A 14,347-nucleotide genomic window follows, 5' to 3' on the forward strand; every position below is an offset into this window, starting at 1 on the left:
AACAATGAAACAATGCAATTAGCAAATTCATCCATGGTTAATATTGTAAATAAAAAGAGAGCAAAGAGACAAACTTGTGTTTCTGGCAAATAATATCAGAAATTAATGTGGACCATTTACCTTGACTACTTTAACTAACTAATAATTAATTCATTTGAGTCTGTCAGAGCTTCCTCCGAGTGTTTTTTCCAGAGTGCTGTATGTTATGAACACTTTAACTATTAATAAAGTAGCATCTATTAAAAGTGTTAAACAAGCAATGAAAACTGACGTTTGTGGTGTATTAGGGGACGGCGACAGTGACGAGATCTGGGGTCATTATAACTGTTTGAATATGATTTTGGAAAAAGTGACAGCCCTAGTGTCTCAGAAAATGTAGTTTAGGGTTAAAGTCCTTGTCTAAAGCATTATTCTCCACGCGTTTGTATTATTAAGGAGATTAATACAAAAATAGTGGGGATTTTCAGAAGGAAGGGTAGGAGTGCATTGTTACTATGGTAACATAGGAGGGTCAGTCGACAGCTTGGGCCAGTCTGACTAAGACAGAGGGACAGACAGTAAGGAAGAAAAGGGAAAGGTGGGTAACTGTGTTTCTGCGTGTGGACGTTAGTAGGAAACTCACCATCTGCAGTCTCCATAACCTTGGTGTTGTAGTTGTAGCCGCGGGAAATGCTTCGCACTGAGGCCACCTGGGGCCGCTCTGCATGAACTGAGGAGTTCTCCGACAGCCCTGTCACATCAGGGGGTGCTGAGTGGTTATCTGTGAGTGGGTGAGTGGGGTGTTGGGGGTTACAAAGTCAAAAGCCAGGACACTGCTGCAACTCTATGAATATGTTCTTTATAAGCTTTGTTTTACACCGCTTTACTGCAGAAGAATATTCAGTATTTTAAATAGAAGTTTACCACTACCTGCCAGAATAAATGCATTCATGTTTGTATTGACCAGACTGGTTAGTGTCAATGAGGGCCGTGAGCACAAAGAGAATGGTTCACGGTGTAGATTTAGAGGCAAGTCTGAGAACATTGTGACAGCCTCCATTTATACTCCCTTTGTGCCCTAAACCTAAAAAAAAGTTACATGGATAAATGAAAAACATAATGCAAAGATTTACTTCGTTGAATGAATGAACCCTGCAAATAAATTCTAATGTAAGAACCACCTGAGAAAATATTGAGCTCTAATATATATGATATTTAATTATTATTAATTAATTATTTATATTATATTGGACTGTATTTTAAATTGCTTCCAATATGAATGAGTGGGATCAGGGAAAACAGTAAACACCACTGCCTGCTAAAACCTCATTAACGATGACACAGTGAAACCAACACCTCTGACATAGTCAATCAAGAACCATTATTACATTTGTAAAAAGAAAATAGAAATCATGAGCTGCGGAATTATTGTATTGGATTTTGGAAACAAAAACAACTGTTGTAAAGAATTGCTATGGGAGAACTTCACCCTGAGAACTAACATTTGGATTACATGTCACTGGGTGCTGGTGAGGTGAATGACAGGTGAGGCAGAGAGTGACATTGCTATAATATTAAAGATTTATTTACAGATACACTCCGCACCATTTACTGCTACTCAATGCTACCCCCATTCCACACACAAAAATTGGACAAATCCACAAAAAGGGATGCCAATACCAACAACATTTACAGGCACAAGTGAACACACACGTTCGACATTCATGACATGAGGGGACATTGCATTGACTTACATTCATTTCCTGGAGACTTACTCTAACCCTAACCACAATTACTACTGGCCTAATCCTAACCCTAATCTCAATCTCAGCCTAACCTTAAAACATACCTTCACCTTAAAATGTAGTAATTTACGTTATGGGGACTTGCTTTTTGTCCCCACAAGGAAGACAAGTCCCCATAATGTGACTGTGTAAACAGGTTTAGGTCCCCACAACATTAGTAATAATACCTCACACACACACACACACACACACACACACACACACACACACACACACACACACACACACACACACACACACACACACACACACACACACACACACACACACACACACACACACACACAGGCGAGTAACACAACAGCTCATCTTGCTGCTGCTCAGAGAGAGATGGAGATAAATCTAGTGAATCTCATTAACTTGCTTGTGACACTTGCAGCGCAACATGGAATTTGTGTGTTTGACCCGTGCACATATGTATATACATAAATGAAATCATTTCAATCCATGTAGCGAAGCAAGGAAAAGCCTGCCAGATGGTTTGAAGACAGTATTAGAAAGTTATTTCACAGTGAAGGTCAGCCCAAAGAAACTGAAATCATCATTCATGATCATGTTATATGTAGTAAAAAAGAAAAGAGAGAAAAGAGAAAACCTTCATTCTAATTCTAAAGTTCCTTCCTACTTCAGCTCCCAACCACGAAAGGTATGAGAAAACAAGTCTAGATGAGAGCACTGCATTGACTGAAAAGGGAAAGGAACACACAGATGGGCTAGCCGATATGTGATGGAGAGTGAGACGGCATGTGCCACTGACCTAGCTGGGTGTGTGCCATGAGGTCGGCCAGTGCAGTAGCTGTGGCGTTGGCGTTGAGGGCTGCGTGGGCAGTGGTGTTGGTGACGGATCTCCCTCCCGGGTGGGATGAGGTGGATGACGCAGAGGATGAGGTGGACGAACCCTGGATGACACGATTAAACCAGTGCTCAACGGCTGGGTGGCCGTGGCCCTGGTAGGGTGTGGAGGTGGCCAGACGACCCTGCCGGCGTAGTGAGCCCTCATCTTCCGATGCTGAGGAAGTGTCTGTGTTTGATAGGTGAAGACAGGGTCAAAACAGTGGAAATGGATTTGATTCCAGGAAGAAAAGAAAGCAGGATATAAATGATATGTTACTGATAAGCTGATGATACATGGCTGTATTTATATCAACAGGAGAAAGCCAGTGTGATGGTCAGGTGACGGTTTTTGATATGAGACTGCCTGGAAAAGAGAACGCAGTAAGGTAACAAGTGGTTGTGAAATTGTGTTTTTTTAAACACTTCAGGAAAAATACTATTAATACATTCATGTTCACAGTAAATATTGTTTATTTGCTTCAAGATAAGAGGAATGCAAGTTTCCCTTGTCTTTGTGTGAAGGCATCTAAATTTAATCAAAATTGATACTGGTATTTGTGCAGAGCAGTGTTACTTCAAACATTTATGCTAGAAATACAAACAAAAAAAAAATGGGGAGAGGTCTGCCACCTATTATGACTTGGACAGATCCCCAATGACTGATAATTTTATAGTCTCTCCTGTGAGGAATCTGCGCACGGTTGGTCTTTGGTAAAAAAAAGATCCAAACAACATGAACTTCAAAGAAAGGCAAGGATCTTTTAAAAGGAACACATTCCACTTCATCTGCCAAGCTCACAGAAATATCACTTATCTCAACAGGATGACTGAAACTGAACAAAGAGTGGCTGGGCCAGTTTGCAGATTTACATTCTGAAGAAACCCCAACACCATGAAAAACACTTGCGTTATGTGCAGATTTCAAAATCAACAAAAAATGTTTTTATTTAACCCTCTCATTCATCATTTACAAAAAAGGTGTTTTGTCTCTGCAGCCCTGGAGAAAAGTACAAACAAATATTGCACTAAAGCTTCTGAGCGTGATATTCACACTGAAGCTTTACAAATGTTTGTCCCCGACAGAAAGAGACATTTGTAAAAGAGAGACTAGGCTCCTTTTCATTTAACTATTGAGTCTTCTTGTGATTAATCTTCATATCAATCACTCACATTTTGTAGTTTGAGGAGAAAAAATATAAGACTATTGGACTCCTAAAGCTAAATTATGGCCTTGCAGAGGCTGTCAAAGGAAAGCTAGAGGCGATTTGATTATAACAAGCTAAAATTGAATGTCTCTACAAACAGCAGACTCATGGGGGTTATCTTACATTTATAACTCTGTTTGTTATTCTACTGCCTCCGTCCAATGTCTCTCAGTGACCTTGACAGAGCGGGATGGTGAAGGAATGGGTCATAGAATCATTTTAAAGTAGAAATTCAGAGGCGAAAAGAACAATAAAGAAGCCAAGAGTAAAAAAGAGGTCATTAGTCACAGTTATACAGACAAAAATGCAGAGTAAGTCAGAAAAAGAAAGAAAGTGAAAGATGAGCTGGAGGATGGGAGGGGCATAAAAGACAGTAACCCTATATATATATATATATATATATACATATATATATATATATATATATATATATATATATATATATATATATACACATATATAGTATATAACTTCTTCTCCAGTTCAAATCCAGTTACTCACCCAACAATTAACTCTTACACAACAATAATAATAAAAAAAGCCACTGAGAGTTCTACTACCACACACAGATTTCTCTTTTTTTTGGCTTTCGTGCAAAGAGAAGCCACATCATTCTGCAAAATTACAAAAATGTAAGTAAACTGGCCCACACAATACCAACTGTTATAAAAGCAGGCAAAAGGTCGACATTTTGAGACTATGTTAAAAATCTGATTATGCATCCATTATGGAACTCATGTGGGAAGGGCTGCCTGGGAACATGACAGTGAGAACCCAGTCCTTTATAGTCACAAAGAATGGACACATTCATCGAACTGCACATTTCTTCCCAGTTAAAAATGCTTGGCAACATCATCTCTGTTCAATGGACACATCAGAGAGTCAGCATCCTGCACACAGAAGCTCATGGGAGCACATGTAAACAAACCAATAGGCCGAGTGTGCACAGGACACCCTGTCTAATGCTGACTTTCCATTGTGTACGGTTCAGTTTGGTACAGTACGGTTGCGTTTCAACTGAGGAGAGTAACTTTACTTGGCAGGCGGAGTGTGGTCTGAATTGCCACGCAAGCGAGATACATAGCATGATGTCGTACGAATGCAATGACATCAATTGACCACATCGAATGCGTCACAACAGGCAACAATACGACGGAGGACATCCAGCAGCTCTTTTTTCCCTGCTCGGTTTGTGGCTGTTTGTCACAAGATGACAAGTCAAGCTTAGTATGAGAAGAGACTGAAGAAACACAGGTCGTTTTTCTGTCGCCCAATCAGCCAACTGTCATGGGTGGAGCTCAGAGCGTTACCGTACCATTTTAATCTGGTACCCAGGGAAAGGGTGAAAAAATTGATACTATTCCTCATGGAAACGCAAAAAAATACGTACCGTACCAAACGGAACCATTCCACTCAGTGGAAACAGGTCTTTAAGGAAGACAGCTCTCACCTGGTGGGGTGCATGCCTCGACAGATGACTGAACTAGCACAGATCGTCTCTTAGATGGCATGGGCATCTTCCTCTCTTTGTACTTGGCCAAGGCTGCTTGGACGGCTTCTGTGTGCAAATCTGAGAGACACGGCAATGTATTTTAGCATATGGCACAAGAGAAGAACATTTAAAAAGTTTCGGTAGTTATGGACACATCATTACCAGATCTGAAGCGTTCATCCCGGGTGTTGGCAGCTCGTGACTTATTGTGTTTGGAGCCTGGAATCACAGCTTGTGAGGACGCCTGGATTCTGTTGTCAATTTGCAGCGATGGATCTACACCTGCAGAGAGACCAGACCAGAACAGGTGGAAGGCAATTTATAACAGGAAAATAGAAAGGCCCATCTTCCTTTACTGCCCATGAGCAGAAATATTAAAGCTACTTTTGGTCTATATTAGCAGCACAGGGGTGGATGGGGTTAGAAAGCATATTTATAATAGATTTCAAGTTTTTGAACAGTTTTTTCACTCATACTCATTGCGTGAACTGGTGGTTTGAATCTAATGGGCGTTTGTTTGAATTTAAAAGCTAAGCACTACACATATAATATCAGAATAACAAAGTGCAAGGCTGCTAAATATTGCTCTACCAGATCAGGTATACTCGAGCTTTAATGGTAATCCCATCTTAGGCTGCTTTCTTCTTATACAGTAGCTTGGAGTTGAGAAAGTATTCACTTTAATTAATCCAGTCTGTCTCACAGCTTTCCAGCTCCCTTAAAGCTTTCCAATGGGAGCAACTGCAAATTGTACCGACGTAACAGAAAAGAGATGATTAACCACCATAAATGTCAAGATAACAACATCTTCCAACTCATGCCGTCTAAATGATCAAACTATCAAAGTCAACTTCACTCTCTTCTAGATGACACAGCAATACTCATTTGAGCTTCATTAAGAAACTAATGGTTAGAATCAGAGGGGAAAGCCAGCATTACCACCTGAAGGAAAGTCATGGCATGGTTTGTTTTTTTGTCTTTATTTCTTTTTTTTTTGTCTTTTCATGGTGATGCATTTAAAGTATGCTGGAAGAGCAAATGCCTGGGATAAACGCCAAAAGGAATTTGAATGACGCATCATCCCATTTCACAAAATAATGTAATATGTTTTCAAATTAGATTAATCTCATTTGAGAGAACATCATTAAATTTCTAAATGTACATGTAATACGAACAGTCCAACAAAAGAAATGACTCACCCACTATGATTCTTTGTTGAGTAAAGACAGACCATAACAGTTATTTTAGGGAGCCTTGAAGGCCAACATCAGAGGGGATAAAAATCAGGATACTGAGGCTAGATGTTATCATGATACAACATTTACAAATCATTACATCAAAATAACTATCTCGATAAATGTCAGATAAATAAAGACCTAGTCCAGTGAATAACCAAATCCTAACAAATCACATTCATAGAGACTACATATTTTTACATCATCGTAATCTACTGACTCAGACTGGAGCAGAACCAGTTCAGCTTAAACTGAATTGTCGCAATACTGAAATCATAGTTAAGTTTGGCTCAAGCGAGCAAGAGAGTCCAAATACTTAATACATTCATTTTACAGCTAAATATGACCAGGTTGCAAAATTTACTAACCAGTGACCAAGAGAACCACTCAGTAAGGCTACAAAGTTCAACTAAGGTCACAGTCAGTCAGTTACAACCAGCAACTTGCTTGCTGGATGGCTAGTCAAACACCCGGCCAAACAGCCATCAGCCCACCCGGCTTTTCAGCAGCAGCTTAGAGGGGATCAGCGAGCTCCACACTGTCAGCAACTCTTAGTCAGCAGCTGCAAACAACATACTGCAAACCCTGAACAACATTTCAAATACTACACAACATGGTCAATATGGTCAGCATGAGGACACTTAAGGACACGATGCATCAATATAAGCCGGTCCTGGTACTGCTCTGACAGCCCAGAAACACAGCAGCCTTCCCTTGGATCCCACAGGACACAGGTCTATAAAACAAGCCAGGACATCTGACCTGGTTGCTGGGCAGAGCGTGCTTCAGAGACAAACCACACTGAGCCAATCAGAGGCATGCTCCATCACAGCAGATGCTGTTGTTGTTTCACAGTGAAATGCTGATGAATTTTCCGCTCCTGTTTTATGCCACTGTGTGGTTTCTCACTCCTAGAGAGCAAATACACCTGGCTATGGACCGACAATCAGAGATGTTTTTTTTTTAATATGAATGGTATATTCATTTTAAAATAACTAGAAATGCATTCCCTTATGACTGGGCACATCGCTTAACATGTGTTTTCACCAAAGTGGTGCAAACATTCCTCCATAATGTTTAATTTGATGCTTTTCCAAAATATTTGACTTCCAAGATAGGTCAACAGCTCATGAAATTATTAATTCATTCATAATATCCTATCTATTCTCAAAACTCACCGTGGTGCCCACACACTGATTCTATTCTCTCAAAGATGTTAACAATCTGGCTCGACACACAAACTTCATTGCATTCGGCACATGTGCAGTCCTATGACAACATGCATAACCATAGCCAGACATAAGACAGTTAAACAGATTATATCCATTTTAAATGGAGCTCAGCAGTCTATTGGACTCCTATTTCACCCACTCAGCTGTTGAACGCTAACCCACTGATTCACTGTGTTGGATGATGTGTCATTAAACAAAAACGCATCTATTCATTCTGCAGGAAGGACAGCACGTATGTTAGGATCCGGACTGAACAGCTCAATTAATGAATGACAGAAACACACAAATACACACAAATTCATGATGACAAGAGAGAAGCAACGAAGCAAGAGAAAGACAGACAAGGAAGATGATTATCTTTACCCAAGCTAAATAACAGGCATGCTAACTACAGTGGAAAGCCTTGAGTGGACGTCCTGTACCAGAGTCTGGTTTCCACTAAGGCTTGTTGCTCTGATAGCAGGCCAAACCAAAGACTCACATGGACCTCAGATAAAGGACGGAGAAGCATGAAGTATACAGACAGCAATTCCACTCTGGGATTTACCACAAACCACCTGATTGCTTGTAGTCTGCTCCAGGCTGAAGGGACTGCCTGACTGACTGACTGACTGCATGAACGTGGCTAAAAAAACAAACACTGAACTGATATATGTATGACTGCAGTTGCCTGTGCAGTCAACATAATAAGCAGTAACTTATCGAAGGGAAACGTTCAAAGTTATTTCTCTTTTAGTTATTATTCTGTGCTTGAATACACACACAACCTTAAATTTTGTAAAATATATTGTCATTTATAAAGCATGACATCCTGTCAAGAAATCTGTATTCTTATTTACAACTGCAGTCTGGCAAAGGGCAGGGCCTTAAAAAAAACTAAACTAAATTTAATTAAAAACAAACAAGACAATAGAAACACTAGACTAAAGTAAATCTATTAATAAGACATTTACAAAGACACAGCTACAATATGCACACACACAGAGGCATTTTCTTTGACGAATACAAATCGCCTTAATGTGAGTTTTTGTAAAAAAAAATCACACACAAAGTGTCATAGCCGTAGCATAAACAACAACGACGTGTCAAGACAGGGACTTGTTGGGATGTAGTTATGACACAAATATTTATCACAACAGCAGATGCAGCCAATATTGACAGTCTCCATTACATATTCCTTCTCTTGATTGGTCATTACCTATTTTAATTTTTAAGCAGAGCGATACAATAACCAATTGTAACAATTAAACTGGCCTGAAGGAGGACAAAGGACAAACCAGCAAGAACACCTCTTCAATCTATTTTGACATTTCTTTAGCTGCTTTTCTACTTTTTGTTAGTGTTGTGATTTTATTTGAATCTCTCTTTCCTTAGCTCTTATCATCCATCCATTGTCTACCACTAAGCTGTAATAAGGTTTGTTTTATTAGATCAGTAAAAAATGCCACATGCAAATAAAACACTTGTATAATAGTTACCACTACTAACGTTGTAGACGACACATGTCCTTGTTCTTGCAAGGAGCAATGCTTGCTGGCATCCTGGTCAAATATTAAACCTGTTCTAGGCAGTCAATTTCCTGCAGGCCTGTATGCCTTACCTTGTATCTGTGGGATGTACGGTGCCAACAGCTTGCCTCTTTTCTTCTCATAGCCCTTCTGAGTGATGTCCCCTAAACAGACAGAGACAGAGGAATACAGAGGGGGCAGACGGAGAGATGAGTCATTAGCTCAGCTGTGCCCTGTGTGTGTGTGTGTGTGTGTGTGTGTGTGTGTGTGTGTGTGTGTGTGTGTGTGTGTGTGTGTGTGCACGTGTCACACTGGCAGCCTGGTTTACACTGGCACCATAAGGCACCAGAGGAGGGCGTTGGCAGCAGATAACCAGTGCTTACCAACTGGATGTTTCTCTCTGTCTCCCAAAAGAAACGCAGGAAGTGACATTGCAATTATGTCATATTAGCATTTAAAGTGTCACTTCATCGACATGACATTGCAGACAAATTTCTACCGAATTAAAATGTCATTTGTCTGCTGTGCCTCGTACATTTATCCCTCACAAGATTTAAAAAAAAGATACTGTTTCATCAGCATGAAGTAAAGTCACCTCAGATTTCTCCCTGTGCATGTTACATTAATAGCCTTACATGGAATATCACTGTACAAGCTTTTCCAAACCTAGCCAACAAGGAAATCATCCAAATCATTTTCAAATTGAAATACCATTTTTAAATAATGCAACTACAAAAGTCCAAAAGTTGCAATTAAATTCTTCTGTTTTTGATTATTTTTTCTTCAAGGCAAACTTTATACAACACCATGGCTCGTCTCGAATTCTGTCAGAAAAATAACACTTAGATCATGCTGGAGCCAAATCCATACATCCACCCATCTTCTACCGCTTTATCCTCCACAGGAGGGTCATGGGGTGGTGTGCCAATCTTAGCTGACATAGGGCGATAGGCGGGGTACACTCAGGATAGTTTGACAGTCCATCGCAGGCCCACATATAGACAAATAACCATCAACTCGCAAACCTAAGGTCAATTTAGAGTGACCAATTTATCTAATCCCCATGTTTTTGGACTGTAGGAGGAAGCCGGAGAACCCACAGAAAACCCCCCCCCCACACACACACACAGGGAGGATGTGCAAACTCCATGCAGAAAGGCCCTTGTTCCAACTGGGGCTTGAACAAAGGCAAGAGTGCTAACCACTACACCAACCATGTAACCCTTGTTGCCAAATCATTCAGCCAAAATAAAAGTGGAGATTTAGACAGACGGACAGAAAAAGTTGAGGCTACTACAGTTGAGTAATATAAGTGATTGTTCCCCAACAGTCAAATTTTCTCAAACCTAAGACCCTTGCATTGCGTCTGGCATAGCTTACTTGTTAAATGGAGCAACAATTGATCAACATTTTTGAGGAACCCAAAAACCACTTTTCAGTTGTCAGAATATGAAATGTTTCCAGTACGTGTCTAAAACAAAAGAGACCATTATAATGCTGTGTCTTGTTACAACATAATTCTCCTCCTAATGAAATTGTCAACAAAAACACTGAAACATTTATGTCTGCATGGGACCGGCTCAGGACACAAAATTAGGTCACTGAGTTTGGAGTGTTTGGGTTGAGTTGAGGATTGTAAGAGACCGTGCTGTGAGCCTGAGTCTGAGGCTGATGTGATGGAGGCTACACTTTTGTCAACTAAGGGCACTCGCAAACAAACCACTGGTATGTACGCAACTACAGTCCTGTTCACACTTCACAGACGCAACTTCTGAGGCCTCAGATTTTCAACATTGTTCCAATGATTTAATACTGTGTTCTTTATATCCATTGAAACAGGATCTCAGTGGGGTGGAGGCCAAATGAAAAAGGTCATTTTGGCCATTAGAACACAACAACCTGATTAAATTCCATCCCACGTGATCCTTTTACCCCAGCTTACCTCGGAGAATACCAAATTTGACTTGCTTTTTGTCGAACAACTAGTTTACATTCGCCCAGTCACTGAGAGAAAGTTAAGGTCCCTCCAAGGACACGAAAAAACAAAATACTATTGTGATTTCCTTTCCACGATCTCTACTCTTCAAGCCACTTAAACACAACAGTATGTTAGTGTGAAGGCAGGTGTTGGTGGTTACTGCCCACTGGTCCTGAGTCACCAGTAACCGCTGAATGCCTGCTCTGTCCAATTTCCAGAAGAGCTGGAGGCAAGCAACAATACAGCGCTGTCTACAGGCCGAATCGGCTGACCTGACACTGTCTCTTTCTGGTGATAAGTGTCTGTGTGTGTGTGTGTGTGTGTGTGTGTGTGTGCGTGCATCAATATATGTTTGCGTAAATGCCAGCGTGTCTGATTGTGTGTGCCACAGCAGCCAATCAGTCTGAAAACACAATAGATGACTATTCTGTGTAGCAGCTCCGTATAATGACAAGCAGCCTTGGTGGCAAAGGGGCCTGTAGTGCACGCACACACACAAACAAACAAACCACACACACACACACACACACACACACACGCAAATCATGTTATGTATCACCAAGGCTCAACTTCTGATCTAATGGCAAACAGCTTAGTTATTAAATATGAATTGCATTTTCAGATAAAAATCAATCTCCATCCAGACGGACAAGTAACAAAAGGAATCTGCATCACTGCTAAAACACCTGTAAACGTATATCGCATGATCACTGAGGTACAGCTGGTGATGCATGTAAAAAAAGGAAGCCGATTCTCTCCTCTGCAAATGTTTGCTTGGATTCAGAAAGTACCACTAATGAGAAACAATGATTAAAAAGAAAGAGCAAGGATTTCTGTTATGAGTCGGATAATGAGGTGAAAGTGAAAGTTAGTTAGGTTGTGGCCAATAACAAAGTGAATGTGGGTGTTATCGTTTTTATTGGAGTGCATTTCTGCCCGTCCACACCAGCAGTATTGCAAACTTATCAATTTTCTGGACTCAAAAAGTCACTAGGTTAGTTTGGTGAATGGTTTGTATTTATATAGCATTTTTCTAGTCTTGATGACCACTCAAAGCTGCTTTACACTACAGTTTTGCCATTCACCCATTCACCCACACTTTCATACAGCGCATCTATATGGAGCGCATTTTCTATCTGTGGAACTGGTTAAGTTTAGGGTTTGAATTGTGGTTAGGTTTAGATTAAGTTTAGGTATTAACTGGTGATGATTAAGGTTAGCGATAACACTTTGTATAGGCTGTCCAAATGAATGGGAGTCAATGCACAGTCCAAAGAATAATCCTCTGTGTGTGTTTTAATGTATTCCTCTGTTTTATAACTATGAATAGCTCAGTATGAGAGAAATGTGAGGATTCAAAGGTCAATTTATGGCCTGTCACTTGGGTAATAACAGAGAGGGGGCAGGAGAGTGACATACAGGAAAGGAGAGAGAGAGATGGAAGGATGAATGGGGGGAAGCTTAGCACATGTGCAAAATAACACTGTCACAAGGACTGAGCTGTAGCGTCCAGTAAATTTACAGCAGAATGGGTAACACCTCCCACCCCGTGCTGACTAAAGGTTCTGCCATGTAACTGAGCTGTAACAAAAGAGGTACATCTCTAAACAAGCATCTACATGGAGAGGGTGTAGAAAGATAGAGTAAATAAATCTGAGTATGAATACGTCAAAGAGCAAGACAAACAAAAGCACAGGAGGACAAGAGAGAAGGGAAGTATTTCTCATGTCATGATGGTTAGAGAACCTCAGGGGCTCAGCTTGAAGACAGTATTTTCTTTCCTCAGCTGGCAGCCATCCTCATCAAAACCCAACTCCTTTGTTTCCACCATTCCTCCAGTCTAACCTCTTCACCTTCAACCCCACCTTAGAGGGTTGACTGTTCACACACACACACACACACACACACACACACACACACACACACGCACACACGCACACGCGCTCCCTATATAATGAAGCAGGTCTGCATGAAAGAGAGAAATAACTAAGAAAAGGAGAATAGCATAAATGTCCAATGTCAATATCTTTTGAGGGTATAGGTCTTGTTATATTCCAGTCTCCATAAGTCTAAAGTGACAAAATGTTACTCACAACAGATGTGAGGCTTTTGTTGTTCTGGCACATCATCCAATTTTGTTACCGTACACATTCCTCTCACACAATCCTGAAGCCAATTTACAAAAAAAGAGACAGTCAATCTTCTAACACTCTGCTCTTCAACGGCAAGAGAGCCCACTGTCCTCTGCTCTGTCTTATTGACTAAAGTTGATTGATTGTTATCGAGTAGACTTGACTGATGGCTATTGACTGGAGCTGTTCCTCCTGTGCAACCCCATTAGAGAATTACCTTGCGTCGGCCCATAAGTGAGCTCTTCCGTGAGGAGGAGGGGACATAATGGCACCCTGAACATTCCTCTACAAGCCTGCATGATCACAATGAGGATACGTGATGAAGCTCTGAGTGGGCATGGTGAGACTGGCTTTACTTGATGGAGTGTGTGGCTTACCTCACTAAGCACATAAAACAAATTAATAACAGGGCCAAATTCATAGAACTATAATTTCTATAATTATTACACTTATTATCTCACCTCTTTTAGATGCAGGAACCTTAGAAAGCAACATGTGATGCCATACACACAGCAGCTGCAAGTGCTTAAACCACTGTCAACTGCTAGAATATGATAGTCTGTGACTATTACAATAATCAACTAAAGTGCTTGGCTACAATTTAGTGCATCACTCCATTTCATTATGGTTTCAAACTCACATACGGACGTGTCCCTTGTCAGCTGCAGTTGAACATTAGGGATGCAAGCGAGGGGGTATTGTGTTTTTAAATGTGAGAAAATAGTAGAAAACGTCTTTCATAAAGAAAACTTTAACATTTTTGCATTTGAGAAGACAGAGCCATGGCAGAGCCAGGTATCTACACTCAAAAACAAGTCAGACAGGTGCTATTTAATTCCAGCTTCCTTGCACAGTCCAAAAACATGCAAATTAGTGTTATTACCTGTGGGTGAGACTGTGAGTTTGATTGGCTGTTTCACACCCAACTGTAGGGGTCATTCAGTCTT

At 40.6% G+C, this 14,347-nt stretch overlaps 1 protein-coding gene across 6 annotated transcripts in view; it reads right to left on the reverse strand.

Annotated features, from left to right (window-relative positions):
• Positions 1–14,347, reverse strand: part of dip2a (disco-interacting protein 2 homolog A) — a 75,476-nt gene that overhangs the window by 23,235 nt on the left and 37,894 nt on the right. For 5 of the 6 annotated variants that reach the window (XM_044015349.1, XM_044015343.1, XM_044015338.1 and 2 more), the window contains exons 2-6: positions 9,383–9,454; positions 5,478–5,597; positions 5,274–5,393; positions 2,542–2,805; positions 623–760 (exon numbers count right to left, since the gene is read on the reverse strand). In XM_044015349.1, coding sequence (XP_043871284.1) covers positions 623–760; positions 2,542–2,805; positions 5,274–5,393; positions 5,478–5,597; positions 9,383–9,454 — 714 coding nt within the window. The remainder of the gene's footprint in view (positions 1–622; positions 761–2,541; positions 2,806–5,273; positions 5,394–5,477; positions 5,598–9,382; positions 9,455–14,347) is intronic. The other variant, XM_044015356.1, reaches the window with a different exon arrangement.

This window comes from Solea senegalensis, linkage group LG2 (assembly GCF_019176455.1).
Source record: "Solea senegalensis isolate Sse05_10M linkage group LG2, IFAPA_SoseM_1, whole genome shotgun sequence".
NCBI classification, from domain to species: Eukaryota; Metazoa; Chordata; class Actinopteri; order Pleuronectiformes; family Soleidae; genus Solea; species Solea senegalensis.